The sequence below is a fragment of the Hordeum vulgare genome, chromosome 7H (assembly GCF_904849725.1).
Source record: "Hordeum vulgare subsp. vulgare chromosome 7H, MorexV3_pseudomolecules_assembly, whole genome shotgun sequence".
Classification (NCBI taxonomy): Eukaryota; Viridiplantae; Streptophyta; class Magnoliopsida; order Poales; family Poaceae; genus Hordeum; species Hordeum vulgare.
Genome location: NC_058524.1, coordinates 214,083,385 through 214,104,801, shown reverse-complemented (window position 1 = coordinate 214,104,801; position 21,417 = coordinate 214,083,385). Strand labels below are relative to the sequence as shown.

Below are 21,417 nucleotides of genomic sequence, written 5' to 3'. Positions count from 1 at the left end.
ATATCTGTTGTCTGCTGCTGCTGCCTCTCATTTGTAGCAGAAGAATCGGCCTTGAGCCAGCAGCTATCCCTCATTTACAGCTTACAGTTACTGAAAAATACACAGCTGTCCGGTATTTGTTGAATGCCAAGCATTCGATTTGGCAGACAGTTGTATGATGAGAGGAGTGGATATGAGTGGGTGGTCTGCTACTCTGGGACAAGCCGTAGTATGATTGATCTTTAACAACTTAAAAGTACAATGGTGTTTGCCAGGATTTACAGACTTGAAGAAAGAGCGGCACGCATGAAATGCAATGACACTAACAACGCAAACCCAGAGTGCAATAACATTGTACTTTGGGATTTTTATGGGGAGAGCGATGCTGTGCGGAGGGCGACTATGGTTCCCCTCACGCCGCCGCCCCCTTTCCCTGCTCTTCCTCGCCGCCACATGAGGATCTTGCCGGGCTTTATCCCGCGGACTCCAGGAAAGGTGGCAGCGAGGCCTCGACCGCTTCGTTCCTGGCGGAAGGTTTCAGATCTGGGGCGGCGACCCCCCTTGGCGAGGCAACGACGTCCTCCCGGCTGGTGTCGGTTGCGGGCGATTCTGGTCGGCCGGCTCGACCACGCGGGTGGTAAGCCGCCGGCGGGGGCTGGCTGTAGCGTGGAGTCCCCCCTTCTCGTCGGATATGAGGTATGTCTCCCTCCTCTTTGACCCCCTCTGCACTGTCGATTCCAGCTGCTAGTGTGTCGCGGACGCCGGATCTGGAGCTGGTGCGTGCTCGGTGCGAGGCTGGGGACCACGGGAAATCGTTGGTCAGCTTGATCGGATCGGCGACATTGACGCCCTTGGCGCCATTCTTCCTCCTTGGAGGTGCAGCCGAGGTCCTCCACTCTCCACCCTCGGTCCCCTTCCCGGATGAAAGCCCAAAATTCGGCTAGGATTGGGCGGCAACGGCGCGCTTCGTGTCGTGCTCCTCTTGGAGGTGCCGCTTAGGGAGGGTTTGTGTTCGGGCGAGGGGTGTCAAAGGTCCGAGCTTTCGGCGGCTCAGGATGTCTCGAGGTTGCGGTTCCGCCGGGATTTGCATGGATGGGATTGTCTCCGTTCCTCTCAAGGGTGGTGTGGTGGGGAACATTGTATGAGAAACAAAAAATTTCCTACACGCACGCAAGACTTATCATGGTGATGATCATCTACGAGAGGGGAGATCATATCCACATACCCTTGTAGATCGCTAAGCGGGAAGCGTTAAGAAACACGGTTGATGTAGTTGAACGTCTTTGCGATCCGAATCACAAGCGTCCCACGAACTCTGTCCCGATCTAGTACCGAACGGACGGCACCTCCGCGTTCAGCACACGTACAACTTGATGACGATCTACGCCTTCTTGATCCAACAAGAGAGACGAAGAGGTAGCTGGATTCTCCGACAGCACGACGACGTGATGGTGATGGTGGTGGAGCTACTCCGACAGGGCTTCGCCGTGCTGTACCGAACTAGCTACGGGGTGTCACGAAGTGGTGGAGGGAGAGAGGGCTGCACTATGGCTCGGGGTGCCAAAGGCCTTTCTCACCTACACTATATATAGGTGGTAGGGAGGGGTGGCGCCCTAGGGGAAAACCCCTAGGGTTTGGCCAACGCAAGAGGAGAGGGAGGAGTCCTCCTCCAACACAATTTGGAAGGAGTCCTCCTTCCCCAGTTCGGTTTGGCCTCCTCTCCTTTCCTTTCTCCTCCTTCGGCTGAAGTGGCCCTTCTTGGGCTGGCGCCCCACCCTTGGGTCTCTTTGGCTCTCTCCCGGGTGGGAGGCCCCTCCCGGTGGAACTCCGGAATCCATTCGTCACTCCCGGTACTTTACGGGTAATGCCCCAAAACCTTCCAGAAGCCAAATGGATACTTCCTATATATCAATCTTCGTCTCCGGACCATTCCAAAAACCCTCGTGACGTCCAGGATCTCATTCGGGACTCTGAACAACATTCGGTTACCAACATCAATAATTCAACTATATCAAAACGTCATCGAACCTTAAGTGTGCAGACCCTGCGGGTTCAAGAACTATGTAGACATGATCGAGACACTCTCCACTCAATATCCAATAGCGGGACCTGGATGTCCATATTGGATCCTACATATTCTACAAAGATCTTATCGGTTGAACCTATATGTCAAGGATTCAGTTAATCCCGTATATCATTCTCTTTGTCCTTCGGTATGTTACTTGCCCGAGATTCGATCATCGTTATCTCCATACCTATTTCAATCTCGTTACCGGCAAGTCTCTTTACTCGTTTTGTAATACAAGATACCGTGGCTAACTCTTTAGTCACATTGCTTGCAAGGCTTGTTTGTGATGTTGTATTACCGAGTGGGCTCCGAGATACCTCTCCGTCATACGGAGTGACAAATCCCAGTCTTGATCCATGCTAACTCAACGGACACCTTCGGAGATACATGTAGATCACCTTTATAGTCACCCAATTATGTTGCGACGTTTGATACACACAAGGCATTTCTCCGGTGTCAGTGAGTTACATGATCTCATGGTCATAGGAATGTATACTTGACATTTAGAAAACAATAGCAATAAAATAACACGATCATATGCTACGTTCACAGTTTGGGTCTTGTCCATTACATCATTATCCTAATGATGTGATCCCGTTATCAAGTGACAACACTTGTATATGGCTAGGAAACCTCAACCATCTTTGATCAATGAACTAGTCAACTAGAGGATCACTAGTGACATTGTTTTGTCTATATATCCACACATGTATTTGTGTTTCCATTCAATACAATTCTAGCATGGATAATAAACGATTACCTTGAAATAGGAAATATAATAATAACTATTTTATTATTGCCATTAGGGCATATTTCCAACAGTCTCCCACTTGCACCAGAGTCAATAATCTAGCTTCACATCTCTATGTGATTTACAATGTAACGAATCTAACACCCATATAGTTCTGGTGTTGACCATGTTTTGCTCGTGGAAGAAGCTTAGTCAGCGGATTTGCAACATTCAAATCCATGTGCACTTTGCAAATATTTATGTCCCCCCTCCCTGATGTAATCGCGAATGGCATTGAAGCGTCGCTTTATGTGTCTGGTCCTCTTGTGAAACCTTGGTTCCTTGGCTAGAGCAATGGCACCAGTGTTGTCACAGAACTGATTTATTGGATCCAGTGCACTTGGCACAACTCCAAGATCTATCATGAACTGCTTCATCCAGACATCATCCTTAGCCGCCTCCGAGGCAACTATGTACTCCGCTTCGCATGTAGAATCATCTACGACACTTTGCTTGAAACTGCACCATCTTACCGCACCCCCATTAAGAATAAATACGTATCCGGTTTGTGACTTAGAGTCATCCGGATCAGTGTCGAAGCTTGCATATACGTAACCCTTTACGACGAGTTCTTCGTCACCTCCATAAACGAGAAACATTTCCTTAGTCCTTTTCAGGTACTTCAAAATATTCTTGACCGTTGTCCAGTGCTCCATTCCTGGATTACTTTGAAACCTGCCTGCCATACTTATGGCAAGGCTGACATCCGGTCTAGTGCACAACATTGCATACATGATAGACCCTATGGCTGAAGCATAGGGGACGACACTCATCGTTTCTCTATCTTCTGCAGTCAATGGGCATTGAGTCTTACTCAACTTTATACCTTGTAACACAGGCAAGAACCCTTTCTTGGATTGTTTCATTTTGAACTTCTTCAAAGTCTTATCAAGGTATGTGCTTTGTGAAAGTCCTATTAGGCGTCTTGATTTATATCTATAGGTCTTAATGCCTAGTATGTAACCAGCTTCTCCCAGGTCCTTCATTGAAAAACTTTTCTTCAAGTAATTCTTTACGCTTCCCAAAAGTTCTACATTGTTTCCAATCAGCAATATGTCATCCACATATAATAGTAGAAACGCTATATAACTCCCACTCACTTTCTTGTAAATACAAGCTTCTCCAAAAACTTGTATAAACCTGAACGCCTTGATCACCTCATCAAAGCGCTGATTCCAACTCCGAGATGCTTGCACCAGTCCATAAATTGATCGCTGGAGTTTGCTCACTTTGTCAACATTCTCTAGATCGACAAAACCTTCCAGTTGCATCATATACAACTCTTCCTTAAGAAACCCGTTAAGGAACGTTGTTTTGACATCCATCTACCAAATTTCATAATTGAAAAATGCAGCTATTGCTAACATGATTCTGATGGAATTAAGCATCGCTACTCGTAAGAAAGTCTCATCGTAGTTAACCCCTTGAACTTGTGAAAAACCCTTTTTTCATGCCCAAGATGCGACCCTATCCTTAATTTGGCACGAGGGCCTCGCCAGGGATAGAAGCGCATCTCGTCGTTTCGCAAGAATGGATATCGTTACAAGTACATGTACTGAAAAGAAGAGATATAAAGAATTGGCTTACACTCGCCACAAGCTACATCAGAGTCACATCAGTACAATACATAAACATCATGAATAAGAGCAGGGTCTGACTTCGGACGAAAACAAACGAGAAAAGAAGAACGATGTCCATCCTTGCTATCCCAGGCTGCCGGCCTGGAACCCATCCTAGATCGATGATGAAGAATTAGAAGAAGCAACTCCAAATGATCAATCAACGCGCTCGCGTCAAGTAACCTTTACCTGTACCTGCAACTGGTGTTGTAGTAATCTGTGAGCCACAGGGGACTCAGCAATCTCAATTCCAAAGGTATCAAGACTAGCAAAGCTTAATAGGTGAGGTATGATTAAGTGGTGAGGCTGCAGCAAGTGATTAAGCATAATATGAGGTGACTAACTTTCAAGTACAAGAAATAAGAGGGGGAAGATCGACGCATAGCGGACGTGAACTACGGTTGATCAATTGAATGATCCTGAACACCTACCTACGTCGGACATAACCCCACCGTGTCCTCGACCGGAGAAGGAACTCACGAAAGAGACAATCACGGTTGCGCACACAGTTGGCAAGTTTTAATTAAGTTAACTTCAAGTTATCTAGAACCAGTGTTAAACAAAGTTTCCACGTTGCCACATAACCGCGGGCACAACTTTCCGAAAAGATTTAACCTTGCAGGGGTGCTCCAACTAGTCCATCACAAATTACCACAAGCCGCATAGAAATCCTCGATCACGACACTCGCGATCTCATCGGACTCCTTAGTGGAAAACCTCCACTCTGAGATTACCCAAAGCATCACCGGAATTCCGATGCACAAGATATTTCGTCAAAGGTAAAACTAATCCAGCAAGGCCGCCCGACGTGTCGACGATCCCGATAGGAGCCGCGTATCTCGTTCACAGGACACGACGGATGGAACTAGCTACGAGTGCCAAACCTCGAGTTTCCTCGCGGTGGCCCCGCAGGCAGACCGTTTTGGACCAACACTCATGAGGAGCACTGGCCGGGGGGGGGGGGGGTTGATTAAATATCCGCGGGTGCCGGCGGGTCCTTATGCAATTTTATTAGGTTATTAGACAAATGTAAAGCCAATGTTGGGCCTTGCCAGACCAGCTTTAATCTAAAACGAATTATCAAGGGGGTCCCCATAACAACCCCGAACGTGTTAGGAGCGCTCATTTATGGAGCATAACACCGGTAGCCGAAACTAAGGGGGCAAAGGTGGAACAAAACATCAGGCTAGAAAGGCCGAGCCTTCCACCTTTTACCAAGTATATAGGTGCATTAAATTAAATAACATTTAATAGGGTGATAAAACAAGGAACCCATGTTAACACATGGAAGCAACTGCACCTGAAACTAGCAACATTAACAACATGGTTAAGCAAGCAGTAACATAGCCAATCAGTGGTTTGCTAGGTTGTGAACAGCTTAAGGTTTCATGGCATTGTTGAGAGGCTAACATGTGGTAGGCAACGAGACGTAAACGGTAGAAACGGTAAAACTAGCATGGCAATGATAGTAATGGTATATGGGGAAATGGTCATCTGCCTGAGACCCCGCTTGGAAGAAGAATAACTTCGTGAAGTCGACGAACCAACGTAGTCGAACGGTTCCTCACTTTCCGACATGCTTGCGGAACTCTATCGAGACGGAGGAAACCAGAAACAAACATCAACACAGATATTCACCACGGCAAGGCACGACATGACGCACAACCTAATATGATGCATGATCAGATCAAATATGCACGGCATGGCATGACAATTCAGCTCACACAAACACTACACATTAAGTGAAGCTCGATATGCAACGAGTTGCATATCGACGAAACTCCACATTTAATTGTTTAGTTCACTCCCGTTTAGGAACACGACAATATTAAAATGTTGTTAACACGACAAGGGGTGAAGCGGTGATTCTACATGTCATCCTAGTCGGTTAACACGTGGAACATAGAACGGAGCTACATTTCAAGAGACATGCACAACAGGAAGCACTAACTAAAATGATGCATGGATGCTCAATCCCTAACTATGCTCTTACTCCAACCTACAAAGGTAATCAAGTGCCACCTCATCACAAAGTGACACTTTCCGGAACTGTTCAGAACTAGAAACTAGTGTCTCCATTGGACTCCTTGGGTTCTCCTACCCCAAAACCATATATAACACTGCTATATATGCGTGCGTAAAAACACCAGAAACATCAAGGGAAAAACTACACATGAACAAACTACGCTAATAACAAGAACATGGGCTGTTCTTGATATGCCAGATTTGGCATATTCCTCTTCTGGAATATTCCAGATCTGGAAATACTTCACAAAACTAAACAAAACAAAATTCATACAAACATCAGGGGGTCCCACTAGTCATACTCACCAGGGCCCCTAATGGGTGTATGCAAGTGGGCCATACCCCCACAATACACACACACCCAACTACTGCACCACACACCTAAAAGAAAATAAAATGTGAGCAGGGGGAATCGAACCCTGAACCCCTGGTTAAGCATCTCAAGTGCTACCATTCAATCTAGCTACATGTTCTGGCAAGAGGGGGCTTCGGCCTTAGTAGAGGTGACACAGAGGTGGAGCTCACCTCGGGCCAAATCGGACCGACTGGAGGAGGGATTGGGCATGCAGGCGCTGGAACCGGGTGTGGCCGAGCGAGCGCTCAGGCGCGGCCACCGTCCCTTGCAGGTGAGAGACCACGAGGCCCACGCGCTCAACGCACGGAGAGGGAGGCACGACCTCATCATCTTGACGTTGCAGGCGGTCAACAGGGAGGCACAGGAGCTCGGCGGTGCGAAGAACCTCGCGACGTGGAGCCAATCGGCGACGAGGAAGGATCCAAGTCCACCACATCCGGTGGCTGGCCCCATTCCCAATGGCTGCAGCGACTGGCGCCGAGAGGCCGACCCGCAGTAGCCTCGGACACGTACCTGGGGAAGGGAAAGAGGACAGAGCTCAGCATGAGGGAGAGAACCGGTGAGAGGAAGGGAAGGAGGGAGGAGGAGAGGCAGCCTGGTCCCGGTGAGGCGGCGGTCTCCAGGGCTTCGGCGAAGGGAAGGCTTCGGGCGGCGGTGGAGCATATCTGACGGGAGGAGCTCAGGGATGCTCTGTTGCTCACTGCGGGAGGAAGGCAGCTCATGGAGGAGGCACTCTTGGCCGTCAGATCTTTGATCCAGCGGTCAAGGTCGATCGGGGGGGGGGGGGGATGGATCAGATATGGTTGGATCTGGATGGAGGGTTCGGTGGTGGAGGTTGGTTGGCTGATGCGAGATGGAGGGGATTGGCTCGGTGGGGAAATTGAGAGAGGAGGAGACCAAGTGGTGTTCGGCGGCGACGGATGGGATAGGGGAATTTGTCCCTAAATTTTAGGGTTGGCACGGTTGATCTATATAAATAAAAATATAAACTAGCTCAGGACCCTTTGATTTAATTAGACGGTCGGAAATAGGCAGGTTAGGGAGTCCAGAGGAGGGGATCGGGAGGAGGAACGAGAGGAGGGAATCGGCGCAGGGTGAAGGAGACGGGGATGGAGCGGCGCTGCGGGAGGAGAGGGAAAACGGTCGAACCGGCAACGATATATAAAACCCCGAAAAACGTCCGACGATAACCCGAAGACGGTGCCGCTACGGTCGACCGTTCGGGTAACAAACGGACTCCGATTGCGATGAAATTTGACAGGCGGTCTTCCTACATAAAAGTAAGACCGCACTCCAAGTTTCAACCCAATCAGAGAAAGTTTTACACACACTTTTAAAACCGGGTTTTGACGATACTGCGGGCGAGTGCGAGTGCGGTCGGGCTCAAAACGGACAACGACGAGAACCGTCAACTAGCAACGGATGCAACTTTTGAAAACTAGCGGCAACATGATGCCGATGCAATGCTGATGATGTGCATGATGCAATGATGATGCGACAAAAGAAAATAGACACACGACGAAAACGGACTAAAGGGGGAATCTTCTGGAACGTCGGCATCGGGTTGTCACACCTTTGCCACAAGTCGAGCTTTATAGACGGTTACATTACCGTTCGCGTCCATCTTCTTCTTAAAGATCCATTTGTTCCGAATGGCCTTTCGGCCTTCAGGTAATACTTCCAAAGTCCATACTTTGTTTTCATACATAGATCCTATCTCGGATTTCATGGCCTCTAACCATTTGTTGGAATCCGGGCCCACCATTGCTTCTCCATAGATCACAGGTTCATTGTTGTCTAACAACATGATTGATAAGACATGATTCCCATACCACTCAGGAGCAGTACGTGCCCTTGTCGACCTACGAGGTCCGATAGCAACTTGATCTAAAGTTTGATTATCATCATCATTAGCTTCCTCTTAAACCGTGTAGCGTCGACAAAAACTTATTTCTGTCCTGCGCCACCATCTGGTTGAAGGAAAGGTTCTACAACCTCATCAAGTTCTATATTCCTCCCACTCAATTCTTTGGAGAGAAACTCTTTATCAAGAAAAGCTCCATTCTTAGCGACAAACACTTTGTCCTCGGATATGAGATAGAAGGTATACCCAACTGTCTCTTTTGGGTAACCTATGAAGACACACTTTTCTGCTTTGGGTTCCAGCTTTTCAGGCTGAAGCTTTTTGACATAAGCATCACATCCCCAAACTTTAAAAAACGACAACTTTGGCTTCTTGCTATACCACAGTTCATATGATGTAGTCTCAACGGATTTTGATGGTGGCCTATTTAAAGTGAATGCAGCTGTCTCCAATGCATAGCCCCAAAACGATAACGAAAAATCGGTAAGAGACATCATAAAACGCACCATATCTAATAAAGTATGATTACGACGTTCGGACACACCATTACGCCGTGGTGTTCCAGGCGGTGTCAACTGTGAAACAATTCCACATTGTCTTCTTGTTACGATGATTTTCAACTTCACTCTGAAATTGTTTGAAATTTTCAAACATTTCAGACTTGTGCTTCATTAAGTAAATATAACCATATCTACACAAATCATCAGGGAAGGTGAGAAAATAACGATATCCACCGCGTGCCTCTATGCTCATCGGTCCGCACACATCAGTATGTATGATCTCCAACAAGTCGTTTGCATGCTCCATTGTTCCGGAGAATAGAGTCTTAGTCATCTTGACCATGAGACATGGTTCGCATGTATCAAGTGATTCAAAATCAAGTGACTTCAAAAGTCCATCAACATGGAGTTTCTTCATGCGTTTTACACCAATATGACCTAAGCGTCAGTTCCACAAGAAAGTGATGCTATTATTATCAACTTTACATCTTTTGGTCTTAATGTTATGTATATGTGTATCATCACTATCAAGATTCAACATGAATAAACCCCTCACATTGGATGCATGACCATAAAAGATATTACTCATATAAATAGAACAACCATTATTCTCTGACTTAAATGAGTAACCATCTCACAATAGACAAGATCCAGATATAATGTTCATGCTTCACGCAGGCAATAAATAACATTTATTTAGATTCATCACTAATCCCGATGGTAACTGAAGTGAGATCGTGCCGACGTCGATCGCATCAACCTTGGAACCATTTCCCACGCGCATCATCACTTCATCCTTCGCCAGCCTTCGTTTATTCAGCAGTTCCTGTTTCGAGTTGCAAATGTGAGCAACAGAACCGGTATCAAATACCCAGGCATTACTACGAGAGCTAGTGAGGTACACATCAATAACACGTATATCAAATATACCTTGTTTGGCGTTGGCCGCCTTCTTATCGGCCAAATACTTGGGGCAGTTTCGCTTCGAGTGACCAGTCCCCTTACAATAATAACACTCAGTTTCCAGCTTGGGTCCAGCCTTGGGTTTATTCGTCGAAGGGGCAACAGCCTTGCCACTGTTCTTCGAGTTACGCTTCTTGCCCTTGCCGTTTTTCTTGAAACTAGAGGTCTTATTGACCATCAACACTTGATGTTCTTTCTGGATTTCTGACTTAGCGACTTTCAACATCACAAACAGCTCGACGAGTGACCTATTCATCCCTTGCATGTTATAGTTCAAATCGAAGCTCTTATAGCTAGGTGGCAGTGACTGAAGAACTCTGTCAGTGATAGCCTCCTGCAGGAGAGCAATCCCCAGCTCATCTAGACGGTCAGAATACCCAGACATTCTGAGTATGTGTTCACTAACATACCCATTCTCCTCCATTTTGCAAGCAGATAATTTATCAGAGGTTTCATACCTCTCGATCCGGGCATTCTTCTCAAAGATAAACTTCAATTCCTGGAATATCTCATATGCTCCATCACATTCAAAACGTCTTTGAAGTCCCGGTTCTAAGCCATACATCTAGAACTCAAGTCCGATCATCATGTGAGTTGAGTTTAGTTTCAACGGTGAACATATCCATGTTGATCATATCAACTATATGATTCATGCTCGATCTTTCGGTCTCTTGTGTTTCGAGGCCATGTCTGTACATGCTAGGCTCGTCAAGTTTAACCCGAGTGTTCCCCGTGTGCAATTGTTTTGCACCCATTGTATGTGAACTAGAGTCTATCACACCCGATCATCACGTGGTGTCTTGAAACGACGAACTGTCGCAACGGTGCACAGTCGGGGAGAACACAATTTTATCTTGAAATTTTAGTGAGGGTTACCTTATAATGTTACCGTCGTTCTAAGCAAAATAAGGTGCATAAAAAGGATTAACATCACATGGAAATCATAAGTGACATGATATGTCCATGAACTTGTGCTTCTTGATCTCCATCACGAAAGCACTGACATAATCTCCATCGTCACCGGCGCCACACCATGATCTCCATCATTTTGCTGCCATCGAGGTTGTCACACTAACTATGCTGTTACTACTAAAGCTACTACTAGCAATAAAGCAAAGCATCACCAAGCGTAAAATGATTAAAGACAACCCAATGGCTCCTACCGGTTGCCGTAGCATCGACGTGCAAGTCGATATTTTAACTATTACAACATGATCATCTCATACATCCAATATATCATATCATGTCTTTGGCCATATCACATCACATGCATACCCTGCAAAAACAAGTTAGACGTCCTCTAATTTGTTGTTGCAAATTTTACGTGGCTGCTATGGGTATCTAGTATGATCGCAACTTACTTACGCAAAACCATAACGGTGATATGCAAATTGCTATTTAACCCTCTCCAAGGACCGCGTCGGTCAAATCCAACTCAACTAAATTTGAAGAAACAGACACCCGCCAGTCATCTTTATGCAACAAGTTGCATGTTAGTCGATGAAACTGGTCTCTCGTAAGCGTACGAGTAATGTTGGTCCGGGACACTTCAATCCAACAATACCGCTAAATCAAGAAAAGACTAAGGAGGGCAGCAAATTGAACATCAACACCCACAAACTTTTTTGGTGTTCTACTCGAGATATCATCTACGGATGAACCTAGCTCTGATATCACTGTTGGGGAATGTCGCATGGGAAACAAAAAATTTCCTACGCGCACGAAAGACTTATCATGGTGATGATCATCTACGAGAGGGGAGATCGGATTCACATACGCTTGTAGATCGCTAAGCGCGAAGCGTTAAGAAACGCGGTTGACGTAGTCAAACGTCTTCGCGATCCAAATCGCAAGCGTCCCACGAACTCCGTCCCAATCTAGTACCAAACGGACGACACCTCCGCGTTCAGCACACGTACATCTTGATGACGATCTCCGCAACATGAGGCGTGACGGTGATGGTGGTGGAGCTACTCCGGCAGGGCTTCGCCGTGCCGTACCGAACTAGCTACAAGGTGTCATGAAGTAGTGGAGGGAGAGAGGGCTGCACTATGGCTTGGGGTTCCAAAAGCCTCTCTCACCTTCACTATATATAGATGGGAGGGAGGGGTGGCGCCCTAGGGAAAAACTCCTAGGGTTCGGCCGGCGCAAGAGGAGAGGGAGGAGTCATCCTTCCCCAATTCGGTTTGGCCTCCTCTCCTTTCCTTTCTCCTCCTTCGGCCTAAGTGGCCCTTCCTGGGCTGGCCACCAGCCCACTAAGGGTTGGTGCACCACCCTTGGGCCTCTTTGGTTCTCTCCTGGGTGGGTGGCCCCTCCCGGTGAAACTCCGGAACCCATTCGTCACTCTCGGTACTTTACGGGTAATGTCCGAAAACCTTCCGGAAGCCAAATGGACACTTCCTATATATCAATCTATGTCTCCGGACCATTCCGAAAACCCTCGTTACATCCGGGATCTCATCCGAGACTCTGAACAATATTCGGTTACAAACATCAATATTTCAACTATATCGAAACGTCACTGAACCTTAAGTGTGCAGACCCTACGGGTACGAGAACTATGTAGACATGACCGAGACACTCTGCTGTCAATATCCAATAGCGGGACCTAGATGCCGACATTGGATCCTACATATTCTATGAAGATCTTATCGGTTGAACCTCTATGTCAAGGATTCAGTTAATCCCGTATATCATTCCCTTTGTCCTTTGGTATGTCACTTGCTCGAGGTTCGATCGTCGTTATCTCCATACCTATTTCAATCTCGTTATCGGCAAGTCTCTTGTCACAGCCCAAGTTTGCCTTGCCTGCCATTACATTTCATGCATGCATTCAAATTGCATTGAATCTGAAAAAATGGGAAGTGATCAAGCCCAAATGAGTTGAAATTTGACAAAAAGACAATAAAAATATTACCTTAAAAGGAACTAGGAAAATGTTCCAAATATTTGGGAAAATAGTGACAAGGAATAAATTTGTCAAACCAAAACTTTAAGTCACAGGAACATTTTGAAAAGGATTTTTGGTTTGATCAAATAACTATTTGGAATGGAGTTATTTTGTTTTCTTTTAAAATAAAAGTTTCAAAAATGTTGAAACTATTTTGTGGCGTTGATTATTTTTATCTGTGTCACATAACACTAATTTAGGATTTTATAAAATATTTAAACATTTTGTTTTAAACCTAAATCTAAATACCAGAAAGAAATAAAACAAAAAATAGGAAAAGAGAGAGAAAGATCTTACCTGACGCTCCTGGCCCAGCCCAGCCCACCAGGGGCACCACTGTCTTCTTCCTCTTGCCAGGAGGAGAAGCAGCTGCATGCCCGATGCATCGCCGAGCACGGCCACGTCCCGTGGCCACTTCCTGCTTGCCCAAGCCACGCAGACGGCGGGGATGAGTACCCCGTGCATGCCTCCTCCTTATCCACCCCTCTCTGGCTCCCCTCCGTCTCTCTCTCGCTCTCTCTCACCATGGCCGAGCACTGCTTGTCGCCGCTGATCGTCGTAGCCGTGGCCACCAGCCCTCTATATCCTAGATAATGTGTCCCAGTGCTCCACCGTGCTCCTCACCGTCTACTGGAAGAAAGAATCAAGCCCGGAGGCCCCCTGTCGTCGACATCGCCGCCATCTTCTCCACCTCCGGCCGCCGGACCTCTTCCGTCGATTCGCTCCCTCCGGCGCACCCCCGAGCCCTCCAACAACACCATCGGAACTGCCGTGAGCTCGTCATCATTTCCCTTCTCATCCCACGCTCTTCCATGCCCCGTAGCCTCGTTCCCCACCATGGCCGAGATCCCCTCGCCGCCGTTGCCGTCGTTGCCGTCGCTGTGGTCCGCCACCGACGCATCTGAGCCCTGGAACGAGTTCCTGGAGCTCCGTGGATGTTGTCAAGCCCCTCACCTGCCCTTCCTGTGCCCTGCAGCCACCACCCGCACAAGGCCGAGCTCCGGCCGCCGCCTCTGCCGTCGTTGCCGTCAGCTCTGTCCACCCTAGTGCCTCAAACCCGTCGGAATGGATGCGGCGCTCTGCCAGCTTCCCGTAGATCCCTACCGCGTGCAAATCCGAAGCCTGTAGCGCGAGATCGAGAAATTCCGGCGAGCCTCCGCCGCGGTTTTGGTCGCCGTCGGCCACATTCCGGTGAGCGCCGACGTGGCTTGGTGATTAGCGCCTAATTAGCCCCCCAGTCACTGCCAGAGGGCCCCAGCGTGGGTCAAACCCCACTTAGTGCGGGTCAACACGGGATTAGCCCCTGGGTCACTGACCAGTGGACCCCACTGGTCAGGTTTGACCTAACCCAGGTGCTGTTGACTGATGACGATAGTCTGACGTCGCAGTGATGCAATAAAGCTTTTTTGATTTTAAAGAAATTCCAGAAAATGCCTAAAACTTCGAAAAATCATTGAAAATAATCTGTAAGTCCAATGAAAATAATTTATATATGAAAAATGATCGGAAAAATTCAAGGAATCTGATTATGACATTTTAATGCATGTTTGAGAAAGCTAACACCACCAAATAGGCAAAATGATGATTAGGATAAATTTAATAAATAGTTTGGAGTTGGAACTTGATACCTATTTGAATTCCACTTCAACTAACAAGACCAAACATTAAGCCAGGAAAACCGGTACCTCAAAATGCCATCTTCATGCATGATAAAACAAGTTATACCTGAGCATCAGGTCGAATCAATTAAAAGGGTTTACGGAAAATACCTTGCTTGAAGTGATATTTGAATTCAAATTCAAATTGAGCTTCAACCTAAGAAATGGTAGCTATATTGGTCCGGCCACATTTCTTTTCCATCTCTTGATCATGCATCATAGTGTTGCATTTCCGTGAAGTAATTGTTGTTCCTTTCTTGTTTTCTGGTGTTGTTCCCTCTCGATAGACGATGGTTCCGACGATGTGATCGTTGACATTGATGAAGACTCATTGCTATCTTCAGACGTGTCAGGCAAGCAAACCCCCTTGAGCATATTGATATAAACCCACTCTCTCGCTCCTGCTCTCTTTTACTGCATTAGGACAAACACGATTCAACCGTACATGTTATCGGTAGTTGAACCCATTCCTCTGCATGACCTGATTTTGTCACAGTAAATAGTTGAAACCACTTAGCATGAGTAGCAACTGCTTGAGCCTTGTTGTGCTTACTCATCCATGCTTGCTTACAATGCCTGCTATGCTTAGAGTCGTGTCGGGTCTGATCCATCTGGATGATGAATCGGAATGGTTGTGTTCATGTCCTACAGTGTGAGAGTAAAAGTGTGAATTCGATTTGGTAAAGGTAGCGATGAGAGGCCATGTAGGAGTACATGGTGGGTTGTCTCATTGGGACCGTCCTTAAGAACCGAGTTCTGTGTATGTTATCCGTGTCAAGATACTACCACACATTGGGATACTTAATTGACCCTCTTGGCTTATTAATCGCCTAGATCTCTGTCCAGGAGTTGCAACTAGTTTCTGGTGTTTGTAGGAAAAGTGTTGGCGGCCGTGTTTAGCTCTGCCCGACGGGGTAGGCTTCTCTACGGTAGATACACAGTGGCACGGTGTACCAAGTGGCACCCGGATGGTGGGCTTGGGAACCCTGCGCACATCGTTTGGGGCCGTAGAGGAAACCTCGGCCGGACTTCCTTGCGGGTTCAGTCTCAAATAGGCGATAAACCTGGACTAGGGTCTTGTGTGGTTAACGGTCGTGGCCGACACCCACGCTAGTGCTTCCGCTTGAAGGTTGCCGAGATGCATGACGTGCATATGGTGCTAAGTGGTGAGAGCATGTGTGAAGAAGTATACCACTGCAGGGTGAATCAATCTGTTCGAATAGCCGCGTCCTCGGATATGGACTACTTGGAAACATTACGTGGTACATAGACAACTTAAATGGACACTCTAAAACATGCAAGATAAGTGTGAGTGCTATGGAAGGCCTTCTCGTAGGGAGACGAGAGTGGATCCATAGCGGTGTATTGCTTTGGTGAATATGTGGGCTCGTGTGCGCTATCCCACCTCAAAGAAAGAGCTTGTAGTCGTAGTACAAGTTAGCCAAGAGTCAAAGCTGGCTTGCTGCAATAAAACCACACAATCCTTTCATTGAAATATGATGCATATGTAGATAGTTCTGATGTAAGTCTTGCTGAGTACCTTTGTACTCACGGTTGCTTTATTTATGTTTTTGCAGAGAAGATTTAGACTCATTAAAAGGTTCTACGCGATGTGTTCTATGTTGACCGTAATAGCTTGGGAATCCCAGACAGAGGTCTGGTTCCTTTGGTAGGGTCGTTGTAGCTTTTCAGGCTTTTCCAGCCACTTTTAGTAGATGTCTGTACGCAGACATGTTTTGCTTCCGCTTGATGTCTGTATGACTTGAGTGACGGGTAATGAGACCCCTGTTTGTAATATCATACTATGTTGATTCCTATGAGTCTTTAATAAAATCTTGAGTCATAGAGTTATGTTGTATCTACGCATATAGTGCATAATGTGTGTATGTTATGAAATGCATTATATGTGTGGGATTCGACACCTAGTTGTGTGCCTTTAGTAGTACTCTTTACGGGGAAATGCCTCTTTGTGCTTCCACCGAGCCTTGGTAGCTTGCTACTGCTCCGGATACATTGATTGACCGACATGTATCCGTCTTTGCTGCTGTGTATATCCCTTTGGGGAAATGTCACACGGTGTAATGGAGTCCTTGTAGCTTGCTACGACCCGTCTACACACGCTGATGACCAACACCTGCTTTGCTGGGTTATGTATGTCTGTCCCTGTACGGATGTACCACTTGGGTTTATAACTATACATGCCGACCCGGGTTCTTGTCGTTTGAATGCTAGCGACACATTCATATACGTGAGCCAAAAGATGCAAACGGTCCCGACCAAGGTAAGGTGGCAGCCGTGGAGTTTACCGTGCGTGAGGCCGCAAAGTGATGTGATGTGTTACAGGCTGGGTTCTTATGATTCAGGATCGGGGTCCTCACATCTCTTTACTCGTTCCGTAATACAAGATCCCGTGGCTAACTATTTAGTCACATTGCTTGCAAGGCTTGTTTGTGATGTTGTATTACCGAGTGGGCCCCGAGATACCTCTCCCTCATACGGAGTGACAAATCCCAGTCTTGATCCATGCTAACTCAACAGACACCTTAAGATATATATCTGTAGAGCACCTTTATAGTAACCCAGTTACGTTGAGACGTTTTATACACACAAGGCATTCCCCCGGTGTCAGTGAGTTACATGATCTCATGGTCATAGGAATGTATACTTGACATGCAAAAAACAATAGCAACAAAATAACATGATCATATGCTACGTTTATAGTTTGGGTCTTGTCCATCACATCATTCTCCTAACGACGTGATCTCGTTATCAAGTGACAACACTTGTCTATGAGTAGGAAACCTCAACCATCTTTGATCAACGAGCTAGCCAACTAGAGGTTCACTAGGGACATTGTTTTGTCTATATATCCACACATATATTTGTGTTTCCATTCAATACAATTCTAGCATGGATAATAAACGATTATCTTAAAACAAAAAATATAATAATAACTATTTTATTATTGCCTCTAGAACATATTTCCAACATGGTGCCCACTCGTTGTGGCGTGCTTGGTTCAAGGCTGGCGGTGCGGCGCCTTTGATCCGGCGGTAGGGGATAGGGTTCCCCTTCCCAACAATATCAACATGCCCCCGGCCGTGGGCTCCCAGTTCTCTTCTTAAACGCCCGACGAGCCTTGCTACTCGACGTTTTGCAGTCTTCCTTGATGTTCTTGCTGGCCTTTCTTCAGCAGTTGTCCCTGGTGGCTTTCGTGCAATTTGCTCGTGTCTTAGGTTGCGGCGGTATGGTGGATGCTGTGTGTTCTTGGTCCAGGCGGTTGTGCTCTGTGGCTGCTCCAGGTATCGAGGTTGGCACCCCCTATGCTCTCTAGGTGAGCGTCTTGCAGGTCCGACGGTTTGACGCCTTTCGATCCAAGGCAAGAGGGAAGGGTCCCTGTGCGGCATAAGAGGAGGAAGCTGCTTGGACTTCATCTTGGGAGTCCGCCTAGTTCATGCCCATTCTCTGTATCAGAGGTCCTCGTCCTACTCTTGCTGGTCATTCCTTGGTTCCAGTTTTGCTGTGGTTTTCGGCTAGTGCAAACATTGGGCTCGATGTTTCTTTTCTGTTGTGCTTGTGCGCTTCATTAAGTTGTTAGCTTCCTAGAGTGCTCCCTTGTATCATGTGGCCGATGTGGTCTACGATGTGTTTGTGTTTCCTAGCCGGTTGATGAATTCAAGCCGGGCTCTCCGCGAGTCTTCGTTCCAAAAAGAGCGATGTTGTGCAATCCTACAAAAAATTGAAGATCATGTTAACCCTGCCGTAATTTACAAATAATCAATTGACATCTACTAATAATCGCAAACTATATTTGTGTGGATTAATTAGATTACACCATGTACTAATAATCAATTGACATCTACTAATGATCTGCTGTAATTCTATTGACCCTGCATACTGGACTTACCATGGTCCTCGGTAAGGACACTATTATTATTAGTAGCTAATGTCAATGTTGGATTATACGTATATCAAGTCAACTACGAAGCAAGACCATAAATTAGTGGTTAAACGGACACAAATAGTGGCTTAACACGTGGGGACAAATGAAAAAAATGTATGTTTTTGTCCGCTTTCGACCCATTCAAACGGATGGCGCGCGAACGGGCGAGACGCGCGTCCTTGTCCCCCTGACCCGTCCGTCAGGGACACAACGCCGCTGCTTTCCCTCCCTTCCACCAAAATCCTCCCGCGCTCCCCCTTCCTCCTCCATGCCCGGTGACTCAACTGCCACCGCGCGCCCCGCGGTGAGGAAGGGCCCAAAGACAACTCAAAGATTGACGAGAAGCGTGATGCGAAATCTTTCGCCTTGCAAGAAACTTTGCACAACATGATGACTCAAAAGGAAGTGAGGGACGAGAAGAAGCGCCAAGGAAAGGTGGAGCAAATGAAGATATACGTGGAGTTCCAAACGAAGAAGCTTGACATGAAGGAGGGTCGCCAAGAAGAGGAAGCTCGACATTGAGGAGGACACCCAAATAAAGAAGCTTGCGATCGAGGCCACCAATGCCGAGACCAAAGAAAAAGAGGTTGTGTTAGCAATCATGAGTGTGGACTTGACCAACATGTCTTGGAGGAGAATAAGTTAGTTCGATAGCCGACAAAAGAAGATGTTCGACCAACACGACATGAACTAGGGAGGGCTTGGCCGTGGACTATGACCGTTCTTTTTGAAGGTTGGCAAGTGTGTCGACCGCTGGTTGAGTTGACGACAACAAAACTTGAGGTTTATTTTAAAGCCTCGCAAGGGTGTTGTCCGCTGGTTTTGTTGACAGCGAGAGATTTGAGGGATTGATCATTCTGTAGGATGGTATATATATGCAAGTCGTTGACTTTGTTGCCAGCATGAACTATGGCTGCTCGCATGAACTATGACTACGGTGATAAAATTTCATTTACAAACTATTCTAGACGGCCGAACAAGATGCGTCCACGCGTTGAATGCACAACCAACACATCTAAAAAACAGCCGAACGTCATTCTATTATTCTACTCAAACGGACAAAATTCAAATAAAACGAACATCTTTTGGAATCTTGCGTCAAAATGAACAACTATGCTTGCTTGACCGCTTGGAAGCTCAGTTGGCAAGCGAATATACTCAGGTAGGACGACATGATATTCCCGAGTTAATTGCAGGGAGCTACCACTCTTCGGCACCATGTTACGAGTCAGTACCGCTAGTCATTTTGCTCGCAATTCAGTACCACTATTTGGCCTAATTGTTTCAAAACAGACCGACCACCGTATAACCGCGTATTTACGTTGTATCTGACATTGCAGGTCCACCCATCAGGCACCACGTTGGCGAATCGGTGCATGCCGGTGCGCTGACTAAGACGCGCTTGGTCTTAGTGGGCTCGGTCGGACCGAGCCCGACCCTCATGAACCCTAGCTCTCGTCGCCCCTCTCTCCCTATCCTCTCTCCCGTGGATCTCAGGCGATGACTGCGGCTACCCCTAGCGGCGGCGGTGTCGTGGGAGGCTACGGAGACCTCCTGTCCTCGGGTGCGATGACCACGTCGGTTTGGACATTTGCAGTTCGTCCTACTACACCAGCGACGAGGAAGAAGAGGAGGAGTGTGACAGCCCCAATGCAATTCTTTCCCCCTCGTGTAATCTTTCCCTGTATGGCAACCTTGGCATGTTAATTATGTGGTGTTAGCCCATCTTTGTGTCATCATTTTATGTGCATCATGCCTTCATGCATTGCATCTTTTCCTTTTGTTTTTGTTTGTGTTGATGTGGGTCAACTTCTTGATGTGATGTGCAAGTGTTATGAGGATGTTCTTTGTGTTTGTTGAGGTGTGGGTGCAACAAGTGCATTTCAAAACCCACAAGTTGCACCATAGGATAAAACCCCATTCTCTCCTCTCTATTTTCTTTTTATGGCAGATTTAAAGCTTCTGTTTTTCCCCTACAAAATGTTCATCTTTTCCAAAAAATCCTTTTGATAATTGTGGAGGCAACCCCTTTGGTTTTATTTTATTTCCCTTTTGGTTTTATTTTAAAAACAGAGCCTCGGTTTTATTTGAACTCTTATAAAATTGCCTAATTTATTTTTATAAATTGTGGCATGATTTTACGAGACCATAGATAATTCTATTTTGTCAAAATCCTTTTTTCCTTTTAGCCCAGTGATTACTTGTTACAGCCTGTTATGTTTTATTTGCAAAGAAAAAACCCTTTTGTCTAAGAGAGAGAACGGCCCAGCAGTGATAGCTTTTGGCCCAAGCCCACCTTGTGTCCCTCTTCTCCCTCCTCCCGAAGTCAGCGTCTGTACGAACAAAGCTCCACTGCCAATCGCCTCCTGCCTCGATGAGACGGCCCTGGCTCGGGGCTCGAGGGTTATAAACCGCACCAGCGCCTCTCCTAACCCTAACCCTCGCCAGTTCCCCTCCTTCCCCTCCTAGTGCCATCAGGGCGACTTCACAGGCCCTTGTCGCCATGGATACATGCGGCTCGAGCTCGTCGCCGGCGTAGGGCCACGTCTCCCTCCACCCCGACCCTTCCAGGAGCAAGAGGACGCCAAGGGGGTTCCATTTTCGCGAAGATTGGCGCCAAGAGCTTCTTCCCTGACGTCCACGACGGCCGACTTGTTCCTCGAGCTCCAGCGATCTTCTTTCGCACCAACACGTCGCGTTTCG

General features: G+C 46.9%; 1 protein-coding gene across 1 annotated transcript; it reads left to right on the top strand.

Annotated features, from left to right (window-relative positions):
* Positions 1-71: 71 nt before the first annotated feature.
* On the top strand, positions 72-20,439 carry LOC123407078. The gene is made up of 2 exons (XM_045100118.1): positions 72-675; positions 20,055-20,439. The coding sequence occupies exons 1-2, from the start codon at positions 241-243 to the stop codon at positions 20,103-20,105; spliced, it is 486 nt and encodes a 161-aa protein (XP_044956053.1). The 5' UTR covers positions 72-240; the 3' UTR covers positions 20,106-20,439.
* Positions 20,440-21,417: the final 978 nt, after the last annotated feature.

Excerpts from the sequence above, each read along its gene's own strand:
- LOC123407078 (XM_045100118.1), top strand. The coding sequence starts at position 241 with ATGGTGTTTGCCAGGATTTACAGACTTGAAGAAAGAGCGGCACGCATG. Across the intron at positions 676-20,054 it reads CCCTTCTCGTCGGATATGAG|GTCCACCCATCAGGCACCAC; the intron begins GTATGTCTCCCT and ends CTGACATTGCAG.